Source organism: Manis pentadactyla, chromosome 2 (genome assembly GCF_030020395.1).
Source record: "Manis pentadactyla isolate mManPen7 chromosome 2, mManPen7.hap1, whole genome shotgun sequence".
NCBI classification, from domain to species: domain Eukaryota; kingdom Metazoa; phylum Chordata; class Mammalia; order Pholidota; family Manidae; genus Manis; species Manis pentadactyla.
The window spans coordinates 189,832,503-189,856,912 of record NC_080020.1 but is presented as its reverse complement, the minus strand read 5'-3'; the positions used below and the strand labels follow the sequence as shown (position 1 = coordinate 189,856,912).

Here is a 24,410-nt window from a genome sequence, read left to right as displayed (position 1 = left end):
AATTTTTGCATGTTCTCATTACAATTATTTATTTCCATTAGGTATAAGGCAACCTGAACTATTTTTACCTACCATGATTCCCACACCTTTTCACTTTAGTAAAGATCTGTCCCAACAAACATATGTAAAACTAATGTTAATAGAAGAAATCCATGCAGGAATGCATTTTCAAAGAAAAACAAAGATGGCATTTGACAAAATGTTAGTTACTGGGAATACCTGTTATATCTGGCACATTTATTTACTCATTTAAAATCCTCATTTACATTTTTCCACCAGCATATGAGACACTCAATTTTATCAATCACTCTAAGTTGCTTGGAATTTTAAAATACTCCATGGCCAAGTAAGTTTTATTTAAAAATCAAATTTTAATATAGTGCAAAATGTTAAATGAATTCACAGCCATCACTGCAATTCTAATTGCATACTTTAAATACTGAAGAAGATTATGCTAAATTATATGGAACCAACTAGTGTTCACTGTTTAGGCTATCCATTAACTGTCAGTCAAACTAATAACAGCAATCTCTTCTCCAATTTCCCTGGTGCAGCTGTTTATAGAATATCCTGGGCGTATTCACTTCAACAGATACATAATAATGCAGACATCCACAATGAAAGCTGTATTTTTTTGTTTTCAAGTTTTCCTATAGACTGTGTATTTTTTACACCTTGTATATTCAGTCAGATTTTTAAACCAAATGTTTTAAATAATCAGTAAATAAACTTAATTGCTATATTGTGTCTTTAAATTTAAATCTACACTCTGAAGAACAAATCTAGGAGAACAAATCAAGAAAAAAGGTAAAAAGAAAAAAACTCCAAACACAAAATTCCTCTGTTCTTTTTGAAGTGCAAAATAAAAAATCTCCACTAGAGATTGGTCATGTCTTTACAGGCATAGCTCAGAGATACTGCAGGTTTGGTTCCAGACCACCCCAATGAAGCAAATAACACAATGAAGTGAATAACACAATGAAGTGAATATCACAATAAAGTGAATATCACAAAAAAGCAAGTCAAATGAAATTCTTGCTTTCCCAATGCATATAAAAGTCAGGTTTACACTATACTGTAGTCAATAGTGTGCAATAACATATGTCTAAAAATATATACATATGTTAACTTTAAAATACTTATTGCTAAAAAATGCTAACCATCACCTGAGTTTTCAGCAAGTTATCATCTTTTTGCTGGTGGAGTATCTTGCCTCCATGGTTCTGGCTGCTGACTGCTCAGGGTGGTGGTTGCTGAAGGCTGGGGTGGCTGTGGCAATTTCTTAAAACAACAATGAAGTTCACCACATTGACAGACTCTTCCTTTTGTGACTGGTTTCTCTGGAGCATGTTATGCTGTTTGATAGCATTTCACCCACCATGGACATCTTTCAAAGCTGGAGTCAGTCCTCTCAAACTCCGCTGCTGCTTTATCAACTCAGTTTATGTAGTAGTCTAAACCGTTTGTTGTCATTTCAACAATCTTCACAGCATCTTCAGCAGGAATACATAGAATCTCAAGAAACCACTTTCTTTGCTCATCCATAAGAAGGAAATCCTCATCCATTCAAGTTTTACCATGAGATTGCAGCCATTCAGTCACATTTCCTGGCTCCACTTGTAATTCTAGTTCTCTTTCTGTTTTTGTGACATCTGCAGTTACTTCCTCCTCAGAGTCTTGAACCCCTCAAAGTCATCCATGAAGGCTGGAATTAGCTTCTTCCAAAGTCTGTTAATATTGACAATTTTGAGCTCTCTCCACGAATCACAAATGTTCTTAATGGCATCTAGAATAGTGACTGCTTTCCAGGTTTTCAGCTTACTTTGGCCAGATCCATCAAAGGAATCTATGGCAGCTATAACCTTATGAAATGTATTTCTTAAATAATAAGACTTGCAAGTCAGAATTACTCCTTGATCCATGGGCTGCAGAATGGCTGTTGTGTAAGCAGACATGCAAACACATTACTCTTGCTGCACCTCTCCCCCAGAGCTGTTGGGTGAGCAGGTGTGTTGCCAATGAGCAGTAGTGTTTTGAAAGGAATCTTTTTTCTGAGCAGTCAGTCTCAACAATGGGCCTTACATATGCAGTAAACCATATTGTAAACAGATATGCTGTCATCCAGGCTTTGTTGTTCCATATATGGAGAACAGGTAGAGTAGACATAGCATAATTCTTAAGGGCCCTAGGGTTTTCAGAATGGTCAATGAACACTGGCTTCAACTTCAAGTCACCAGCTGCATTACCCGCTAACAAGAGAGCCAGCCTGTCCTTTGAGGCTTTGAAGGCAGGCTTTGACTTCTCCTTTCTAGGTATGGAAGTCCAAGGTGGCAAGTTCTTCTGATACAAGGCTGTTTTGTTTACATTGAAAATCCACTGTTCAGTGCAGCCACCTTCAAGAGTTGCCTTAGCCAGATCTTCTGGATAACTTATTGCAGCTTCTGCATCAGCACTTGCTGCTTCACCTGCACTTAGATGTGTTTTGGAGACAGCTTCCTTCCTAAAATCTTAAGAACCAACCTCTGCTAGCTTCAAACTTTCCTTAGAATTGAAGATAGTTAGGGCCTTGCTCTGGATGAGGCTTTGGCTTTAAGGAATGTGGTGGCTGGTTTGGTCTTCTATCCAGATCACTAAACCTTTCTCCAGATCAACAGTAAGGCTGTTCCACTTTCTTTTCATCCATGGGTTAACCAGAGCAGCACTTTTAATATCCTTCAAGAACTCTTCCTTTGCATTCACAACCTGGCTAACTGGTGCAAGAGGCCTAGCTTTTAGCCTGCCTCGGTTGTTGGCATGTCTTCCTCACTAAGCTTAACCATTTCTAGCTTTTGATTTAAAGTGAGAGATGTGCAACTCTTCCTTTCACTTGAACACTTTAGAGCCCATCGCAGGGTTATTAACTGGCCTAATTTCAATATTGTTGTGTCTCGGGGAATGGGGAGGCCCGAGAACACAGAGAGATGGGAATGGCCGGTTGTTAGAGCAATCAGAACATGCATAACACTTATGGATTAACTTTGGTGTGTGTTTGTGATACCCGAAAACAATTACAGTAGCCTTAAAGATCACCAATCACAGATCACCGTAACGAACTTAACAATAATGAAAAAGTTGAAATATTGTGAGAATTTCCAAAATGTGAGACAAACATGAAGTGAGCACATGCTTTTGGAAAATGGCACCAATAGACTTACTTGACACAGGATTGCCACAAACTTTCAATTTGTAAAGAAAGCACTATTTGTGAGCGCAGTAAAACCAAGTACACAATTAAAGAGCAATAGAATGAGGTATGCCTGTACATTTTCTTCACCAAGGAATGCCTATGTGACATTTATACTGACTTTTCAATAATGATCTTTGAAAATTAAATAAATATAATTTAATCAGCACTAACCAATCTGAGTATTTACCATTTCTAAGTACATGACTCAAGCATTTCTGTTACTCAGTGCAGAGAATACATACACAATATAATTTTTTTGTAATACTTTATGCTAACAATTCAGTGTTTTATAACATTAATTTTAAGAGCTAGACTTGTTGATCTGATTTGGTGGATGCTAGTATTTTGGATTTCATGAGATGTTAAAATAAAAAAAATTAAGAAGACCCCAAAATGCCAAGGAAGAACATTATATTATAAATGAAAGGATATTTTAAAACTAGAAAGATAGGAAGGACATAAATCCAGAATAAAGGACATACTTTAGACTGGTAAGATTAAGCATTAGGAAACCCTTATGCCAGTTTGCTTCTTTTTCTCATTCTGACAAATACTAGTAAAACTCTGACACAGGCTAGTCAATGGGAACCATTGCTGTATATGCCATAGGTCTACAAACATTGTTTAGGTCAACTCTGTGACCATATAAATTCAATGAAACTTGAAAATCAGCAACTTACAATTCCTGCCTAAGCCTTCTTATCTTGGCTTTAGCATCTGCCAGTTCCACTGACAGACGTTGTCGACTTTCTGTTTGCTTCATGCCTGGAGAACCACAGGGTGACTGTACAGATAAAGAGGCATGGGATAGAAAGTGAAGACCATCTTGCTCTTCAGCGAGTTCTATGATAGTCTAAGGAAATACAGAAATAAACACAGATTCACTTTTAGTATTCTAGGTTATGAGAACAGCAACATGATTCACTGCATGTAGTACTGCACTACAATATGAAAAACAACTCATTGGTCAAAAAAAATCTTAACTTTGTCATATGTAGCTCTCATTTTTAAAAGTTTCATTCAACAGTTCATGGATAAGCTATTTAGTTGATAATACTAGAAGACAACTTACTATTTTTTTCCATCCTAGTTCTTTTAAGAAATCAATTGTGATAAAAGTAACTATTCCGATAGCAATGTTGGAAAGGCATAGAAAAATGACATGGAAAAAAAATTAACCCAAGAGTGATATGTCTACAACTGTGCTGGCCAATATTGTAGCCAATAGCACAAGTAGCTATTTAATTAAAATCTTTTCAAGTTAAAAACAAGGTTCCCTTGCCATACTAGCCACCTTTCAAGTACAAAATGGCCATATATAACAAGTGGTTACCGTATTGCACAGAACAGAAATACAATCTGGCCATCACTGCAGAACTGGACAATGCTTTAGAACTGACCTAACAGGGGCCTGACAGGGACCTAATAGGACCTCAGAAGTTTAGTTCAATTTCTTAATTCTGCAAGTAAGGTAACTGAGTCACAGAAATTGATTTGCTTATGATCACACAAGCTAGTAGCAAGCAATGCCAAGACTCCAGGCCAGTCTCTTGACTCCATATCCTATGCTCTCCTCTTACAGTACTGGCTGGTCCAATCTGCTTCCCATGTCAATGCTATTTTTATTTCTTTGTCTAAAGACCCTCTATGGGACACAAATCTCCTTCTACTTATCCTAGACCTGAACTTTAAAGGGCTATTTAACCTACATGTACTTCATTCAATCATATTCTCCTCTAATTTTCCTCTTTTTGAAAACTCTCTTTATTCTAAACTAATTTCTCAGGTTTTCTTTCAAACTTCTCAGGCAAACAGCAATTGTCTTTAATTGCAACTTCAACTGTCCTACTCCAGAATGGGTGGGAATACCACCTTGGGACCATGAAATCACAATCCTCACTTTGTTTCTCATTACCAAGTCTTATAATGCCCTCACTGAATCATTACTTTTCTTTTTTTTAACCATTCATCACAATTCATTTCTTTATCCTTTGGATTTTTTTTTTCAGCACCTGAATCAAGGTCTGTCCAACTATTGCTTTTACAGATTCCAGTATGCCTATTAATAAACCACAGAGTGTGGCTTCCCAGTCCCTTTTCTCTCTATAACTCCACATTCACTCACTATTGAATAAATAGAGGGTTCTCCATGAGAGAACCATTCCCCTTTTGTGCCATGTTTCCTACTAGCATTACTCCTAAGTCAATGTATCTATCCTAAACTTTTAATCACTCAATTCCCCACTTTTTGCCCACTCAAAAAGATTATTCTTTTACTCTAGAGTTCCTACTTAGCCTGGAACTACAATTTAGCCCTTAAGCGTCACCCTTACTTTTGAATTTAATACTATTATTCCATTCTTTGACTCTGAATCACATTGGGGAACAAAGAAAAGGGAATGAATATTTAGAGAACTTTTAGCTAGGGGATTTTCCCTTAAGAGCTCATTCAATATTATAATCTGCAATAGAGATATTATGTCTGTACACATAAGGAAACTGAGGTTCATATAGATTAAATAACCAAAGTCACATATCTAATGGTAGTTAACAGGAATTCAAATTAAAGTTTGACTAAAACACTATGTTATTTTTCTATCATTAGTTTTTCTATTCCTGCTCCAAGGTGATAAAGAACTCTATAAGAAAAACAAAAACAAAATAATATACAGCATTGATACAGATCATGACATCCATTTTCAAGTATGTTCTTTGTAATGCCCATCAATTGTTTTATTGGAAATCTTGCTCAATTCCTGGCAGATGTCCTTATCCAGCATAGTAGTGGGTACAAAAAGAGTTGTTCATAATTATTTAACTAAATGATTAACAAAATGGAAAACTCAAGAGAAGTACTGAAGACACAGTCCATTTGAACTTAGTTAAGTAGTGAAATAGAGATATCAAGAGCTTCCAGATGCCAACAGAGTACAAAAGAACTATGGACAGCAAACTATTTTTTAAAAATACAAAAAGAAAGAAACCTGGTACTAAGAATTAAGAGTCTTCAGAAGTATTTTCAACTAAGATTACATAGCATTTTGACTTCTGATGGTGACAGTTTCTTGAGCTCAAAGCTTCCAAACATTTTCAAAAAAATCTGAGAGGAAATGGTATTAAAGCATAACTTTAATTTCATAAGTCACCTCTCGTCCTTCTAGCCCTAGACATTCTACTAGCAGTTGCAAATAACATCTTCTTTCTTTAAATTCCTACAGTACTTAGATAGATGTCTCATTTGGTAATTATCACTTTAAAAATTTTATTACAGTTAATTATTTTATTAAAATAACTTCCCTATTTGATTGTAACAATCTCTGCTTCTTTTTGAAAGTTAGTTTGTTGCTCCAATGCACTCTTAGTACAAGCCCTTGCAAAAAGCAGGGGCTTACTAATATATTAGAATGAACACAAAAAGATATATCAAGGCTGAGAACAAAATTCAGGTGACATAATAATTCTACTTATAGCACTCATCATTAAGGAAAATAATCAAAGATATGTTTTAGGTAAAGGTGGATTTAGGCAAAAGTATTATAATGGTTAGGAACACAAGCATTGGAATTAGACTTGGCAAGTTATTTAACTTCTCTGAGTTTGAATATCCTCATCTATAAAATGGGGCTATTGCATAGAATTGATAAGATAGTATTGGATAAACTTGTAACACAAAGCTTGGCAAAAAAACAAACAGCAATAATAAAGAGATCTTAAATTTATTAAGCTCTCCTATTTGGTTCTTAATAAAAGGAGATGATTAAAAAGATACTTGTTCTACAGCAGTAAGAATAAAAAAGTGAAGAGTAATTAAAAACAGGGTGACCAAACTATACTTTCTAGATTGAAGTGAGACAATTAAGACAAAAGGTCAATTAGAACAGAAAAAAAAGGGCTCTCTGTTCTAAACAGAGAAAGCATCCCCAGTGGGCAGCTTGCAGTTGCCAATACTGACTGAAAAGTGACATCCCACTCATGCCATGCCCGCAAATGTAGGGTGCTTAAGTGCATAGATGGTGCCTATTTTAACCCCAGTGTGAGACTACTATTGCTCACCAGGGTACATATTATAGGTTTGTATAGAGTATGGAGTAGACCTTCAATATTTATTTGTTGAAATATATTTAAGTGGAAGCAGTCATGTGTACGGATAGGGTGGAGCTGTCAACCAGTCTCTTGTGTTCATATGGAACCTCCTAGAAACAAATGCCCAAGTGTGAAGGATGCACACTAATGCAACCAAATAAACTGACAGTCCATGTGTCCAGGGAGACTCCTGAGGGAAGAAACACATCAGACAACATTTTAACTGATGTTATTCTAAAAGGCATCCTCCCAGACTTAAATTTTCAAGGAGACAACAAGATCCAGTACACAGTTCATAACAGGGCCAAGAAGAGGGGCATTTGCAAGTAAGACACACTAGCAGAAACTCAACTCTCCAGAGAATGGCTACATAAAATGCCCCAGAAACAGCCATAATTACAGACCCACCTGTGGGTCCTACTGCTACAGACCTTCTGCACTACTGGCTATGAATTACAGGGTATCCCTGACCGAGTCTGTCAGTCCAACCTGGCTTGATCTGGCACAGAACCCACATGTAAAGCCATGAATGTAAATATGGGTGTCAGAATAGCAGTTTTGTGACTCCTGGATCAGTTTTATCAGAAAAGGAGAGTCCTCACGGTATCCACACCCATAGCTAGAAACCTCTTCTGGCTGCAGCTGGGAATGCTACAAGCACAGCATGGCCTGGATCTTTGATACCTCACAGTGCTGGAGCTGGTAGGCATGTCCAGCAGGATGGGAGCAAACACTATGCCTCCAGCACTAGTGCTACAGCTCAAGCTGTTACTGCAAATTCCACTCTGCTCCTTCAGTGTGGTGCTAGAGGATAAGGACAGCACAGACAAGGAGCATAAGGTCTCCTTGGTGAACCCTATGACTCTCTTCAGCGTGACTGAGGTTTTCCCCTTGAGAAAGAGGAGATGGTCCTACAAGCTGAAATGGGCCAAATCTGTAACACGCTATCTGTAACACTTGGCGGTTCCACTTTTCTTTCTACATGATGCTATGCACACAGAAAGGCCTTGAAAATCTTTGATATACAGATTTTTATTTATAATTTTTAAGTCTATTTTATAAGCCTTCTTTGTACTTAAAAATTAGCATAATGCTTTTTTTCTTTGAAATGTTCCCAAAAATGATATAAATATGGTAGTTACTCTTTCTTTCCTTATTCCATCTTTGCTGGTGTTATCAGTGTGACATATATAACTTTTTTCTATTTTGCTTTTTACATAAAATTTTTATTAATGAAATGTTTTGGAGAAAAAAGTCAAAAAAAGTTAAAGGGAAAATCTAAACACCTTGTTTCAATCCAACAGAATGATACAGACTTATATTTACATTTGTCCAATATTTTTCACAATTATCTTTAATTATCTTTCTAATTAGTCCACTGGCAACCCAAATTGAAAAAATTTTACCCCAGAAAACTGGGTTTAAACTAGCTTTCCAGATATGTGATATGAGAATGTAACTTCTTTTTTCTTGTTAGAAAAACAAATTCATTTAAAATGTTTCTTAATCAGTCAAGATAATAGATTTTAAAAGATTTTTCATCACTCTATGTTTTTATATTTTGACACAGATCATGTAATGACAAGTATTTTGTTCACATTTCTCCAAAATAATGTCTTCCTTCAGCCCATATTAATCATTTCATGTGAAGTCAATTTATACATATATACCAGTTACATGAAACTAATGTATAGATTTTTAGAAATAATTCCTCAGAAGTTGGAGGACACCTTATCAAAATACTTTTAATACCCTGAAATACAAATAGAAGAATGTTCTAGAGAATTGATAAAGCAGTAAAATGTACTAATATTGAAAGACTATACAGTGTATATTACATATATATATATATATATATATATATATATATATATATACAGTAAATATGATTCAAAATTCAGATTAAAAATAAAATGATCTAAGTACCTCAGAATAAGTTTAACATATACTCAGGATACTTTTTAGTTCACTCTTTTCTTTCTTCAGTCTTAGATTTTTTTTTTTTAATTTAGTTGTTGCTCTAAAATATTTACTTATTTCCTATACTTTTTTCTCTTTAAATGTCCAAACAAAACTGAAAATTCTTATCAGAAATGAATACACTGTATAGCAACACAGAGTTTTGGTTCAGAAAATAAAAATCTTTAGGAATTTCTTTGATGTAGTCTTTCGTTAGTCCCACGAGTGATCAAATTTTCTATAAATAAGCTCAAAACTGCCTCTCCCACATAAATGGAACATCTGATCAAAGAAACACATTCTCCTGAAAGGCAGAGTACGTTGGACAGCTATTAAGAAAACATTGCTCACCATCATCTGCAACAAAGACTAGACTCCTCTAAAAATTATAAGCTGCTTTCAGAGTGTGCAGGCAAAAAAATTTGTGTAATTTTGTTCTCTTTAAAAAGCAAAGTACTCTCTGGGAATGTAAACTAGTTCAACCATTGTGGAAAGCAGTATGGAGGTTCCTCAAAATGCTCAAAATAGAAATACCATTTGACCCAGGAATTCCACTTCCAGGAATTTACCCTAAGAATATAGCAGCCTAGTTTGAAAAAGACAAATGCACCCCTATGTTTATCAAAGCACTATTTAACAATAGCCAAGAAATGGAAGCAACCTAAGTATCCATCAGTAGATGAATGGATTAAGAAGATGTGCTACATATACACAATGGAATATTATTCATCCATAAGAAGAAAACAAATCCTACCATTTGCAACAACATGGATGGAGCTAGAGGGTATTATGCTCAGTGAAATAAGCCAGGCAGAGAAAGACAAGTACCAAATGATTTCACACATATGTGGAGTAAAGGAACAAAGAAAAAACTGAAGGAACAAAACAGCAGCAGAATCACAGAACCCAAGAATGGACTAACAGTTACCAAAAGGAAAGGAACTGGGGAGGATGGGTGGGAAGGGAGGGATAAGTGGGGAGAAAAAAAGAAAAAGGGCATTATGATTAGTATGTATAATGTGGGAGGGGGGGGCCACAGGGAGGGCTGTGCAGCACAAAGACAAGTAGTGATTCTACAGCATCTTACTATGCTGATGGACAGTGACTGTAATGGGGTTTGTTGGGGGGACTTGGTGATGGGGGGAGTCTAGTAAACATAACGTTCCTCATGTAATTGTAGATTAATGATACCAAAATAAATAAATAAATAAATAAATACATCTAAGAAAAATAAAAGCAAAGTACTCTCTTAAAGGAGGGTATAATAATTCTTTTTTTAAAAATCACACTTCATTATACTGACTACAGAAATTTGAAATATTTTGTGGGACATTTTATTCAGAACACCTATTATTCTCCTTTCATTAACACTTATTTTTCTAAACTCAAAATGTGGCAATAAAACTAAGATAACTTTAAGTTGATTCTTATGCTTCAAGGCAATGATTTTTCTACTTATATCAATAATATTTTCAGTTTCACATTTTTGTACTACATCTCCATGCCAGAGCTATGGAGATGACTGAAAAAACATACAGGATGAAAATCAGAACAACAATTTAAAAGGAAGGAGAAAAAAAAAACCTAATTGCAATCTGCTTACTAGCAATTTGGGATTTTATACATCCTTTCTAGTTCCTGTGTTGCACAAAAAAAGATATACAGTACTTTATTACTGTCCCTAAGCAACAGAGTATCAATTCTAAAAACTCTCTGAAGCTACTTTTTTCCTTTTTTGGAAAGCAAACTTTTATAATATACTGAAAGAAATCCACAAACCTCTGAATGTTCATCTCTTTCATCTATAAGTCTTTTTAGATGCAATGCCATATTTTTCAAGAGTGGTTCTATTTCCTCCTGAGACATATCAGTCCCTTCCATCCACTGAAGATCAAACACATTCTCCTGGTTATGGGTTACCTTTAGGAAAGCAAACCAATTAAACAATTAAAAAATGGCTAATACTTAAAAACTGGTTTCATTTTAGTACAATATTTGTTGAGATATATAATATTCATATTTATATATTCATATTTATATAATAAAATTCCTACTTATATATTAAAATATGAAAAAGATTTTTAAGAATGGAAAAGCTATGTAAGTAAAATACTTACTTCTTATTTTCCATTTCTCACCATGATTCTAATATTTTCCTTTAACTTTTATAATAAACAGAAAGAATATCACTTTCAAGAATAGTGGCAAATTTCATAACTTGCAATACTTAGCATTTATTCAAAATAAAATGCAAACCACAAAGCTAGCATAAACCAACATATATGTATGTGTATATATATATATATATATACAAATATATATAAACCAATACCAATAAAACTATATTTTATAGAGTACTAATATGCTTACTGTTGACAACAATATTACAGACAAGAAAGCTGGGCTCTGTGAATGTTAACTATGAGAAAAGATGATAGATGGAATACAAAGTCATTTAGATAATATTTTTAAACACTACCATTTATTTTCACCATTTAAAAATCTGGTCCTCTCCCTTTTCAGTTCTTTTTCTACTTAACATGGAAAATCTCATATGCTCTAGTTCTAAAGTCTTGTTAAGCATGCAAGATTAAAAGCCTATCACTAGATAGAGGCAGAAATGGCAGCTTTTAAAATCAATCTTAACAAATAAATTATCTTAACTTTAATTATTTGACATTGCACAGTATGTTCTAGATTTAAGTTTTATATGGATACTACAAATCAATAAGGAATTTATTATTCAAGTAATATTTTCAACAAAAATTATGCTGAATATTCATTCAAAAGAAAATCACTGGAAGAACATAATACTAAGGTTGTTATCTTACCTTACCTCACTTTAGTTTTGAATTATAGGAAGTGATCCACTTTCTGCTGCTTCCATTTACTACACTACTCACTCTATGCTAACAAGACATATACTTCATCAAATTAACGCTTTGTGCCTATGTCCCTACCACAGTATATCTATAGTTAAGCACTGTGCCATATATAAGATAATTCATTTAAGAAACTATTTCTGACAAGAAGAAAACAATATGCCTAAAGCAGGGTTCATCAGTATTTGACCTTCATGTGTTCATGCTTATTCTTTGAGTATTTGGAGACATATTCAAATACACCACAGGCATCATAAAAAGTACATAAAAATTGTATGCAAGTTATATTACCTCTTGAATATGTGCAGCAACTGCTGCTTTTGTGTCAAAATTTAAGCCTTGAATTCTTTCAATAAATTCTTCTTTTTTCTGACACTAAAAGAAATGAATAAAACCATCATTCACACTTAACAGGTAAAGTCCTTGATATGCTTTAACTAAAATTCATCAGGTCAGAAAGCCTGGCTATGTTTTGAACAGTACAATGAGGGTTTGTTTTACTTCGTATTTAAATGGTCTCTAATATACTTACCTAATAAAAAGATAAGAATTCAGAAATATTTATTTAAAAAGCAAGGCACTGAAAATCCATACTATTTTTATGCTGGGAAGTTCTAAAGTGGGAAACCATTACACAACCTATCTGAGGTCAATACAGTATTATTATTATGCTAACTTTACAAACAGAAGTAAAGAATCAAGAACTTGTTTCAGGGAGGGTGGGTTACTGCCAAAAAACACAGTGAGTCAGTGGCAGAATTCGGAATACAGCCAAAATGCTCAGACTTTGGCTATCATCAAACAACACATCCTTTCTTCTTGGAAAAAAAATTTAAGCAATTTTTATTTCAAGCTTACAATTCATTCTCACATCTTCATTCTATCAATCTTAATAAAAGACCTACTTCTGAGGCCCAGTTCAACATTTATAAGGTAATACAACAAATGTTTAATTTGTTTCTACCATTAAATAAAGTTACCAGGGGCAAAATTTAAGAATGCAAATATAAGTACACATATATCAAGCAGAATAAAGGCAGCATTCTTTATTTTGTAACTTTTAGAAAGCTTTAAATAAATTAAAAATATTATAATGCAAATGTAATCCCTTTCTTTCCAGTCAGTATTGAATAAAGATTTAACGTGCATCTTTATCTCTGCCTCCTGTCCACATCTCTTCCACTGCAATCCAACTGCTAGTATAACTGTATTCTTGCAGTTACCAAATGAGAAGTGCATACAAAATAGACAGCATTGCCTTGTCAAGTTTAGCTGCATCTCCTGAGCCAATTTCTGAACTACTAGTGAAAACAATATACTCAAAAAAGAAAAACTGGCTCTCTGATCAAGAAATTTAGCAAGGTTCTGATTTATACTCTACACATTACATCAAATCATAACATTCTGTTTCTATTGCCATACAATTCAGCTTAATCAATCACATTCCCTCCCATCAGTGCAAAAAGTCCTATATCTATGGGTTACAATTATTAGGATGATATAATAATACTTAAAATTAAGTTACTAGGATTGTACATTTCCCAGCTGTGACTAGAAAGTCAGAAGTTTGGGGGAAATGGGATGAAAATTATGGATTTTTAAAACAAGAATTTTTTTGTCCAGTAAATAATATTTGACAGGCCTAATGAAAATAATTAAGAATGACTTTCTGATAGTACATTTGTAGCATACATAAAAACTAACTTTTTAGGTATGATAACTCCAATTTTTAAATTTAATGCTTCCAAAAATGTTGACCTATGCATAGTTTCTGAGCCAATGAGTATATAAAATGGCATGGTTAATACTGAATCATTGAAGGGTCCTCCAATTCAACTGTCATATCTTTGACTTCAGTTTAAACTAAACACATATAACTTCCCTTTTCTAAGCCCCAGAGCCATTGTTTCTTTACTTAAACTATCTTTAGGAGCTCAACCTCTAACACAGTATCAATACAAATCAGTAAGAATTCTTCCTTTACCCTAAAAATACCCACAATTTCTACTTAACTTCATCTTTATTCAAACTGTAAATGTTTTAAATGTTGTAAGAATTCTGAAAACGCTTTATAAATAGGTTTTCTTAAAGAATACAGAATGAAGTTTATAGGATCTTGAAGGATAGAAAAAAGAAAGACTATTAAAAGATGGAAAAGAGAATGAGAGAAGATTCAAGCTTTGAAGTTAAATCATCAGACCACATGTTTTATACCAGTGTTGTCACATACTGTAATTACTAGCTACATGTGGCTACTGAGTTTTAAAATGTAGCTAGTGCTACATTTCTGAGAAATTGAATTTTAATTTTATTCAAATGTGGATAATTTTAATTTAAATAGCTACATGTTCAGTGGCTATTGTACAAACAAGCCTAGCTCAAGAGCATAAAAAAGTCTGGTGTTAAAAAAAGGCATAAAAGTAGTTTCACTTTCAGCTATAAAGACTCTGGTGAAGACCGAATAATCATCAGCACAATTTTTTCATTTAAAAGTAAGCTTGGGAGCCAAGACGGCGGCGTGAGTAGAGCAGCGGAAATCTCCTCCCAAAACCATATATATTTTTGACAATACAACAAATACAACTATTCCTAAAAGAGAGACCAGAAGACACAGGACAACAGCCAGGCTACATCTACACCTGCGAGAACCCAACGCCTCGTGAAGGGGGTAAGATACAAGCTGCGGCCCGGTGGGACCTGAGCGCCCCTCACACCAGCTCCTGGCAGGAGGAGAGGAGTCGGAGCAGGGAGGGAGAGGGAGCCCAGGACTGCTAAATACCCAGCCCTAGCCATCCGCACCAAGAGAGCAGACACACAGTGCGTGGAGTGCTAGAAACTATGGAAACGGGACAGAAAGACCTGTGAGGGGGTCCTCGCAGCCAGCGCCCCTGGGACAAAAAAAAAGCAAGTGCCCTTTGAAAATCTTAAAGGGACAAGGGCCTCACAGCTGGATGGAAGTGCCCCGGCACAATCAGCCCAGTAACTGGGAATCCCGGGGAACACCGGGTGCCCCAATCCCCTGGGTGGCAGCGCAGCTCGGAGGCCCCTCACGGTGATAAACAGCCTCCTACCCATTCCCCCTCTGGCGTGACTCTGCCAGAGCGGCACTAGCCATGCCCACAGCAACTGGGCAGAGCTTCTTCCACAGTGCTGGGCAAGAACCAGACGCACCGCCTGCGTGCAGCTGCCCAGCACAAGCCGCTAGGGGTTGCTGTTCTCCTAGGAGAGGAAGGCCACAAACTAGCAAGAAGGGACGTTCTCCCAGACGACACATGCACCAGCTCCCCACAACTACCTCTATCACCATGAAAAGGCAGAAGAATTTGATCCAGACCAAAATCACAGACTCAACCCCTGAGGAGATAGACCTAACCAATCTTCCTGAAAAAGAATTAAAGATAAAGGTCATAACCATGCTGATGGATCTTCAGAGAAATATGCAAGAGCCAAGGGATGAAGTCTGGAAGGAGATTACAGAAATGAAACAATCTCTGGAAGGACTTAAGAGCAGACTGGATAAGATGCAAGAGGCCGTTAATGGAATAGAAATCAGAGAACAGGAACACAGAGAAGATGACGCAGAGAGAGATAAAAGGATCTCCAGGAATGAAACAATATTAAGAAAACTGTGTGACCGATCCAAAAGGAACAATATTCTCATTATAGGGGTACCACAAGAAGAAGAGAGAGAAAAAGGGATAGAAAGTGTATTTGAAGAAATAATTGCTGAAAACTTCCCCAAACTGGGGGAGGAAATAATCACTCACACCATGGAAGTACACAGAACTCCCAACAGAAGGAACCCAAGACACATAATAATTAAAATGGCAAAGATCAAGGACAAGGACAGAGTTTTAAAGGCAGCTAGAGAGAGGGAAAAGGTCACCTACAAAAGAAAACCCACCAGGCTATCATCAGACTTCTCAACAGAAACCTTAAAGGCCAGAAGAGAAGGGCATGATATATTTAATGCAAAGAAACAGAAGGGCCTTGAATCAAGAATACTGTATCCAGCACGATTATCATTTAAATATGAAGGAGGGATTAAACAATTCCCAGACAAGCAAAAGTTGAGAGAATTTGTCTCCCACAAACCACCTCTAAAGGGTATTTAGAGGGACTGCTCTAGATGGGAGCACTCCTAAGACAAAATAGACATCAACAGACAAAATAAAATCACAGCAAAGAAAGCAGACCAACCAAATACTAACTAAAGGCAAGAAACAAAATCAACTACCCACAAAAGCAGTTAAAGGAAACACAAAAGAGCACAGAATAAAACAACCAACATATAAAGAATGGAGGAGGAGGAGGAATAGGAAGGGAGAGAAATAAACAATCACCAGACAGTGTTTATACTAGCTCAATAAGCGAGTTAAGTTAGACAGTAACATACTAAAGAAGCTAACCTTGAAACTTTGGTAACCAAGAATCTAAAGCCTGCAATGGTAATAAATACACATCTTTCAATAATCACCCTAAATGTAAATGGAATGAATGCACCAATCAAAAGACACAGAGTAATAGAATGGATAAAAAAGCAAGACTCATCTATAAGCTGCTTACAAGAGACTCACCTCAAACCCAAAGACATACACAGACTAAAAGTCAAGGGATGGAAAAAGATATTTCAGGCAAACAACAGAGTGAAAAAAGCAGGTGTTGCAGTACTAGTATCAGACAAAATAGACTTCAAAACAAAGAAAGTAACGAGAAAAAGAAGGACATTACATAATGTAAAGCGCTCAGTCCAAGAAGAGGATATAACCATTATAAATATATATGCACACAACACAGGAGCACCAGCATATGTGAAACAAATACTAACAGAACTAAAGGAGGAAATAGAATGCAATGCATTCATGTTAGGAGACTTCAACACGCCACTCACTCCAAAGGATAGATCCACTGGACAGAAAACAAGTAAGGACACAGAGGCACTGTACAACACACTAGAACAGATGGACATAATAGACATCTATAGAACTCTACATCCAAAAGCAAATGAGTACACATTCTTCTAAAGTGCACATGGAACATTCTCCAGAATAGACCACATACTAGGCCACAAAAAGAGCCTCAGTAAATTCAAAACGATTGAAATTCTACCAACCAACTTCTCAGACCACAGAGGTATAAACTAGAACTAAATAGTACAAAGAAAGCAAAAAGGCCCACAAACACATGGAGGCTTAACAACATGCTCTTAAATAATCAATGGATCAATGACCAAATTAAAATAGAGATCCAGCAATATATGGAAACAATGACAACAACAATACAAAGCCCCAACTTCTGTGGGACACAGCAAAAGCAGTCTTAAGAGGAAAGTATATAGCAATCCAGGCATACTTAAAGAAGGAAGAACAATCCCAAATGAATAATCTAATGTCACAATTATTGAAATTGGAAAAAGAAGAACAAATGAGGCCTAAAGTAGGCAGAAGGAGGGACATAATAAAGATCACAGAAGGAATAAATAAAATTGAGAAGAATAAAACAATAGAAAAAAATCAATGAAACCAAGAGCTGGTTCTTTGACAAAATAAACAAAATAGAAAAGCCCTTAGCCAGACTTATTAAGAGAAAAAGAGAATCAACACACATCAACAGAATCAAAAACGAGAAAGGAAATATCACGACGGACTCCACAGAAATGCAACGAATTACTAGAGAATACTATGAAACTCTATATACTAACAAGCTGGAAACCTAGAAGAAATGGACTACTTCCTGGAAAAAAAAAGGTCAACCTTCCAAGACTGACCAAGGAAGAAATAGAAAATCTAAAAAGACCATTTCCCAGCAACAAAATTGAAGTGGTAATCAAAACACTACCGAAGAGCATAAATCCAAGGTCAGATGGATTTACCGCTGAATGTTATCAGACATATAGAGAAGACATAGTACCCATTCTCCTTAAAGTTTTCCAAAAAATAAAAGAGGAGGGAATACTCCCAAACTCATTCTATGAAGCCAACATCACCCTAATACCAAACCAGGCAAAGACCCCACCAAAAAAGAAAACTACAGACTAATATCCCTGATTAACATTGAGGAAAAAAATACTCAACAAAATATTAGCAAACCTAATTCAAAAATACATCAAGAGGATCATACACCATGATCAAGTGGGATTCAGCTCAGGGATGCAAGGATGCTACAACATTCAAAAATACATCAACATCATCCACCACATAAACAGAAAGAAGTACAAAAACCACATGATCATCTCCACAGACGCTAAAAAGCAGTTGACAAAATTCAACATCCATTCATGATAAAAACTCTCAAGAAAATGGGAATAGAGGGCAAGTACCTCAACATAATAAAGGCCATATATCATAAACCCACAGCCAACATTATACTGAACAGCGAGAAGCTGAAAGCTTTTCCTCTGAGATCGGGAACTAGACAGGGATGCCCACTCTCCCCACTGTTATTTAACTTAGTACTGCAGGTCCTAGCCACGGCAGTCAGACAAAACAAAGAAATACAAGGAATTCAGATTGGTAAAGAAGTTAAACTGTCACTATTTGCAGATGACATGATATTGTACATAAAAAAAACCCAAAGACTCCACCACAAAACTACTAGAACTGATATCGGAATACAGCAAAGTTGCAGGATACAAAATTAACACACAGAAATCTGTAGCTTTCCTATACACTAACAATGAACCAATAGAAAGAGAAATCAGGAACACAATTCCATTCACAATTGCATCAAAAAGAATAAAATACCTAGGAATAAATTTAACCAAAGAAGTGAATGACCTATACTCTGAAAACTGCAAGTCACTCTTAAGAGAAATTAAAGGGGACACTAACAGATGGAAACTCATCCCATGCTCGTGGCTAGGAAGAATTAATATCGTCAAAATGGCCATCCTGCCCAAAGCAATACATAGATTTGATGCAATCCCTATCAAATTACCAGCAGCATTCTTCAAAGAACTGGAACAAATAGTTTAAAAATTCATATGGTAACACCAAAGACCCCGAATAGCCAAAGCAATCCTGAGAAGGAAGAATAAAGTGTGGGGGAGGGGATCTCACTCCCCAACTTCAAGCTCAACTACAAAGCCACAGTAATCAAGACAATTTGGTACTGGAACAAGAACAGAGCCACAGACCAGTGGAACAGACTAGAGACTCCAGACATTAACCCAAACATATATGGTCAATTAATATTTGATAAAGGAGCCATGGACATACAATGGAGAAATGACAGGCTCTTCAACAGATGGTGCTGGCAAAACTGGACAGCTACATGTAGGAGAATGAAACTGGACCATTGTCTAACCCCATATACAAAAGTAAATTCAAAATGGATCAAAGACCTGAATGTAAGCCATGAAACCATTAAACTCTTGGAAGAAAACATAGGCAAAAACCTCTTAGACATAAACATGAGTGACCTCTTCTTGAACATATCTGCTGGGCAAGGAAAACAACAGCAAAAATGAACAAGTGGGACTATATTAAGCTGAAAGCTTCTGTACAGCAAAAGACACCATCAATAGAACAAAAAGGAACCCTACAGTATGGGAGAATATATTTGTAAATGACAGATCTGATAAAGGCTTGACGTCCAAAATATATAAAGAGCTCACATGCCTCAACAAACAAAAATCAAATAATCCAATTAAAAAATGGGCAGAGGAACTGAACAGACGGTTCTCCAAAAAAGAAATACAGATGGCCAACAGACACATGAAAAGATGCTCCACATCACTAATTATCAGAGAAATGCAAATTAAAACTACAATGAGATATCACCTCACACCAGTAAGGATGGCTGCCATCCAAAAGACAAACAACAACAAATGTCGGTGAGGCTGTGGTGAAAGGGGAACCCTCCTACACTGCTGGTGGGAATGTAAATTAGTTCAACCATTGTGGAAAGCAGTAAGGATGTTCATCAAAATGCTCAAAACAGACTTACCATTTGACCCAGGAATTCACTCCTAGGAATTTACCCTAAGAACGCAGCAATCAAGTTTGAGAAAGACAGATGCACCCCTATGTTTATTGCAGCACTATTTACAATAGCCAAGAATTGGAAACAACCTAAATGTCCATCAGTAGATGAATGCCTAAAGAAGATGTGGTACATATACACAATGGAATACTACTCATCCATAAGAAGAGGGCAAATCCTGCCATTTGCAGCAACATGGATGGAGCTGGAGGGTATTATGCTCAGAGAAATAAGCCAAGTGGAGAAAGAGAAATACCAAATGATTTCACTCATCTGTGGAGTATAAGAACAAAGGAAAAACTGAAGGAACAAAACAGCAGCAGAATCACAGAACTCAAGAATGGACTAACAGGTACCAAAGGGAAAGGGACTGGGGAGGATGGGTGGGTAGGGAGGGATAGGGGGGGAGAAGTAGGGGGTATTAAGATTAGCATGCATGGGGGGGTAGGAGAAAAGGGAGGGCTGTACAACACAGAGAAGGCAAGTAGTGATTCTACATTTTGCTATGCTGATGGACAGTGACTGTAAAGGGGTTTATAGGGAGGACCTGGTATAGGGGAGAGCCTAGTAAACATAATATTCGTCATGTAAGTGTAGATTAGTGATACCAAAAAAAAAAAAAAAAAAAGGGCAGTTCCTGTGTGGTAACCTCCAATGAGTTCTACACAGAGTATAAAGGGCATATAAAAGTGTAGGCAAAGGGTCTGTTTGTGTTTATACAGAGGATCAAAGCCTAATTGGGCTACCCCGAAAATGAACTAAGATACGATATGAAAAAGAACTTCCAACGTCAGCACTCTCTGGAAGACGCATGCCAGAAGATCATCAAAAAACCCCAACAAAGATCCACGCACTGCTACAGGTGTAGATGCACTCATCCCACCAGTTCCTGGACTTGCCATGGGAATGAGGAAGGAGATATCTAAGCTGGCCTGTGCATACAGTAAAACAACAAATTTGACTGGATCTATACTGTTGGAACTCAATCAAGAATTAGGAGAAGTGCAAATTGTAGCGCTTCAAAATTTTACAACTACAGACTATTTACTGTTAAAAGAACATAAGGGATGTGAACATTCCCCAGGAATTGGTTGTTTTAATTTGTCTGATTTCTCTCAGACTGTTCAAGTTCTGCTGGACAATATCCACCATATCATAGATAAATTTTCACAAATGCCTAAGGTGCCTAACTGGTTTTCTTGGCTTCACTGGAGATGGCTGGTAATTACAGGTATGCTTTGGTTATGTAACTATACTCCTATTATGTTAATGTGTGTACTCAATTTAAGTAGTAGCATAAAACCTATACATGCTGAAGTTACTCTACAAGAAGATATGTCAAAGAAATAATCAATCTTCCCATGTTTTCTGCCGCCTGCTACTTCTATAGCTTTTCTTCTTCCTTCCTAATTACAACCCTTAAATAGAATTCGTGCCTCATATCAAATTTACCAAGTATCATAATTCTTCCAAGTGGTAAAGATACCTCAAGACAAATGCTGGGCATAGAAGCTACAGGGCATAAATATGCAAAGAAATAAAAAGCTAACCATTTCAAACAATAAGGCTTCTTTCTCACTTACCAACTTTACATTTCCCTGTATGGCCCCGGAAGATGACTGGTTAGCCAGAGACGGGTAAGATTCCTCAAGGGAGGAACAACCTAAGACAGGCACAGTCGCAGGGGGGTCATCAGGTGAGAAATTGGGGATCAACAGAGGTGAGGCTTAGAACCTCACCCCCCCTGTTTTGAGAGAAATCTTCTGCATACGTGGATGTTTTATTGCCCTTGTCTAGCTTGGATTAACACATAGTCTACAGGCACACATCTGATCATCTACATTTGCTCTCTTACAACACTAAACTATATTTTCTACCTTTATCTTGTATCTACCTACCACTTCAGCATTTTATTAAAAATAATAATAATAAAGAGAGAAATGTGGTATCCACATATAAATCAAGTATAAAAATCAAATGAGTATTCATATTTGAACTGACTGTTTATAGTTCATAATGCATGAGCAAAACCGAAGGTTTCAGTGATGGCTGCCCTTGTACTATTCACCATGTAAGAACTTAATTCACTATGTAAGAATTTGTTCTCCATGTAAGAACATGTTTGTTATGCCTCAGAAGATTGCAGACTGACTAAAATTAGGCTTGGAGTGGATTAATGATTGTGCATTGAGCATTGAGTCCCCTATACAGAATTTTATTGTTGTTAACAACCATTTGATCAATAAATATGAGAGATGCCCTCACAAAAAAAAAAAAGTACACACTTCCAATGGTAAAATAATAAGTAACTGGGAGGTAATGAATATAGTCAAGATATTGTAACAGCTTGGTATGGTGATAGCTGGTACCTAGAATTGTCATGTATATAAATGTTGAATCACTATGTTGTACACCTGAAACTAATGTAATGTAATACTGTGTGTCAACTACCCTTCAATAAAAAATAATTATCTACAAAAAAAAAAAAAAAAGAACAAAGGAAAAACTGAAGGAACAAAACAGCAGCGGAATCACAGAACCCAAGAATGGACTAACAGGTACCAAAGGGAAAGGGACTGGGGAGGATGGGTGGGTAGGGAGGGATAAGGGGGGGGAGGAAGAAGGGGGGTATTAAGATCAGCATGCATTGAGGGGTGGGAGAAAGGGGAGGGCTGTACAACACAGAGAAGACAAGTAGTGATTCTACAACATTTAGCTACGCTGATGGACAGTGACTGTAAAGGGGTTTATAGCGGGGATCTGGTATAGGGGAGAGCCTAGTAAACATAATATTCTTCATGTAAGTGTAGATTAAAGATAACAAAAAAAAAAAAAGAAAGAAAAGGGGGATTACTCCATGATAGGATAAAACTAACTGTAAATCAATGATTAATGCATGCTTTAAATATCCTTAACTTTGATCACTTAAAGGGTGTCAGATGATTGGCTATGGAGGTACACTTTTCTGATAATATTCCTTTCTCTTAAAAAAAAAAGCAGTTCCTGTGTGGTGACCTCCAATGAGTTCTACACAATGGTATAAAGGGCACATAAAAGTGTGGGCAAAGGGTCTGTTTGTGTTTATACAGAGGATCAAAGCCTAATTTGGCTACCCAGAAAATGAACTAAGATATGATATGAAGAAGAACTTCCAACATCAGCACTCTCTGGAAGAGTCATACCAGAAGATGATCATCAAAAAACCTCAACAAAGATCCAGGTGATGCTGTAGTTGTAGCTGCATTCATCCCACCGGTTCCTGGACTTGCCATGGGAATGAAGAAGGAGATATCTAAGCTGGCCTGTGCATACAGTAAAACAACAAATTTGACTATATCTACACTGTTGGAACTCAACCAAGAATTATGAGGAGTGCAAGTTGTAGCGCTCCAAAATCCTACAACTACAGACTCTCTACTGTTAAAAGAACATATGGGATGTGAACAGTTCCCAGGAATGGGCTGATTTAATTTGTCTGATTTCTCTCAGACTGTTCAAGTACAGTTGGACAATATCTATCATATCATAGACAAATTTTCACAAATCCCTAGGGTGCCTAACTGGTTTTCTTGGCTTCACTGGAGATGGCTGGTAATTATAGATCTGCTTTGGTTATGTAACTGCATTCCTATTATGTTAATGTGTGTGTGCAATTTAATTAGTAGTTTAAAACCTATACATGCTGAAGTTACTCTACAAGAAGATATGTCAAAGGAATAATCAATCTTCCCATGTTTTCTTCCATCTGCTACTTCTATAGCTTTTCTTCTTCCTTCCTAATTACAACCCTTAAATAGAATACGTGCCTCGTATCAAATTTACCGAGTATCATAATTCCTCCAAGTGGTAAAGATACCTCAAGACAAATGCTGGGCATAGAAGCCACAGGGCATAAATCTGCAAAGAAGTAAAAAGCTAACCTTTTCAAGTAATATGGCTTCTCTCTCACTTACCAACTTTACATTTCCCTGTATGGCCCCGGAAGATGACTGGTTAGCCAGAGACGGGTAAGATTCCTCAAGGGAGGAACAACCTAAGACAGGCACAGTCGCAGGGGGGCCATCAGGTGAGAAATTGGGGATCAACAGAGGTGAGGCTTAGAACCTCACCCCCCCTGTTTTTAGAGAAATCTTCTGCATCCGTGGATGTTTTATTGCCCTTGTCTAGCTTGGATTAACACATAGTCTACAGGCACACACCTGATCATCTACATTTGCTCTCTTACAATACTAAACTAAGTTTTCTACCTTTATCTTACATCTACCTACCACTTCAGC

The 24,410-nt window shown here is 36.4% G+C and overlaps 1 protein-coding gene and 1 pseudogene across 9 annotated transcripts in view; one reads left to right on the top strand and one right to left on the bottom strand.

Annotated features, from left to right (window-relative positions):
- CCDC88A (coiled-coil domain containing 88A) overlaps positions 1 to 24,410 on the bottom strand; it is a 135,490-nt gene that overhangs the window by 69,586 nt on the left and 41,494 nt on the right. For all 9 annotated transcript variants that reach the window (XR_008995840.1, XM_036925985.2, XM_057497191.1 and 6 more), the window contains exons 6-8: positions 12,442 to 12,525; positions 11,048 to 11,188; positions 3,907 to 4,079 (exon numbers count right to left, since the gene is read on the bottom strand). Coding sequence is in view for 8 of the 9 variants with exons in the window: in XM_036925985.2 (XP_036781880.2) it covers positions 3,907 to 4,079; positions 11,048 to 11,188; positions 12,442 to 12,525 (398 nt within the window). In the remaining variant the exon portion in view is untranslated. The remainder of the gene's footprint in view (positions 1 to 3,906; positions 4,080 to 11,047; positions 11,189 to 12,441; positions 12,526 to 24,410) is intronic.
- LOC118932474 (sushi repeat-containing protein SRPX-like) lies at positions 7,030 to 8,330 on the top strand (annotated as a pseudogene).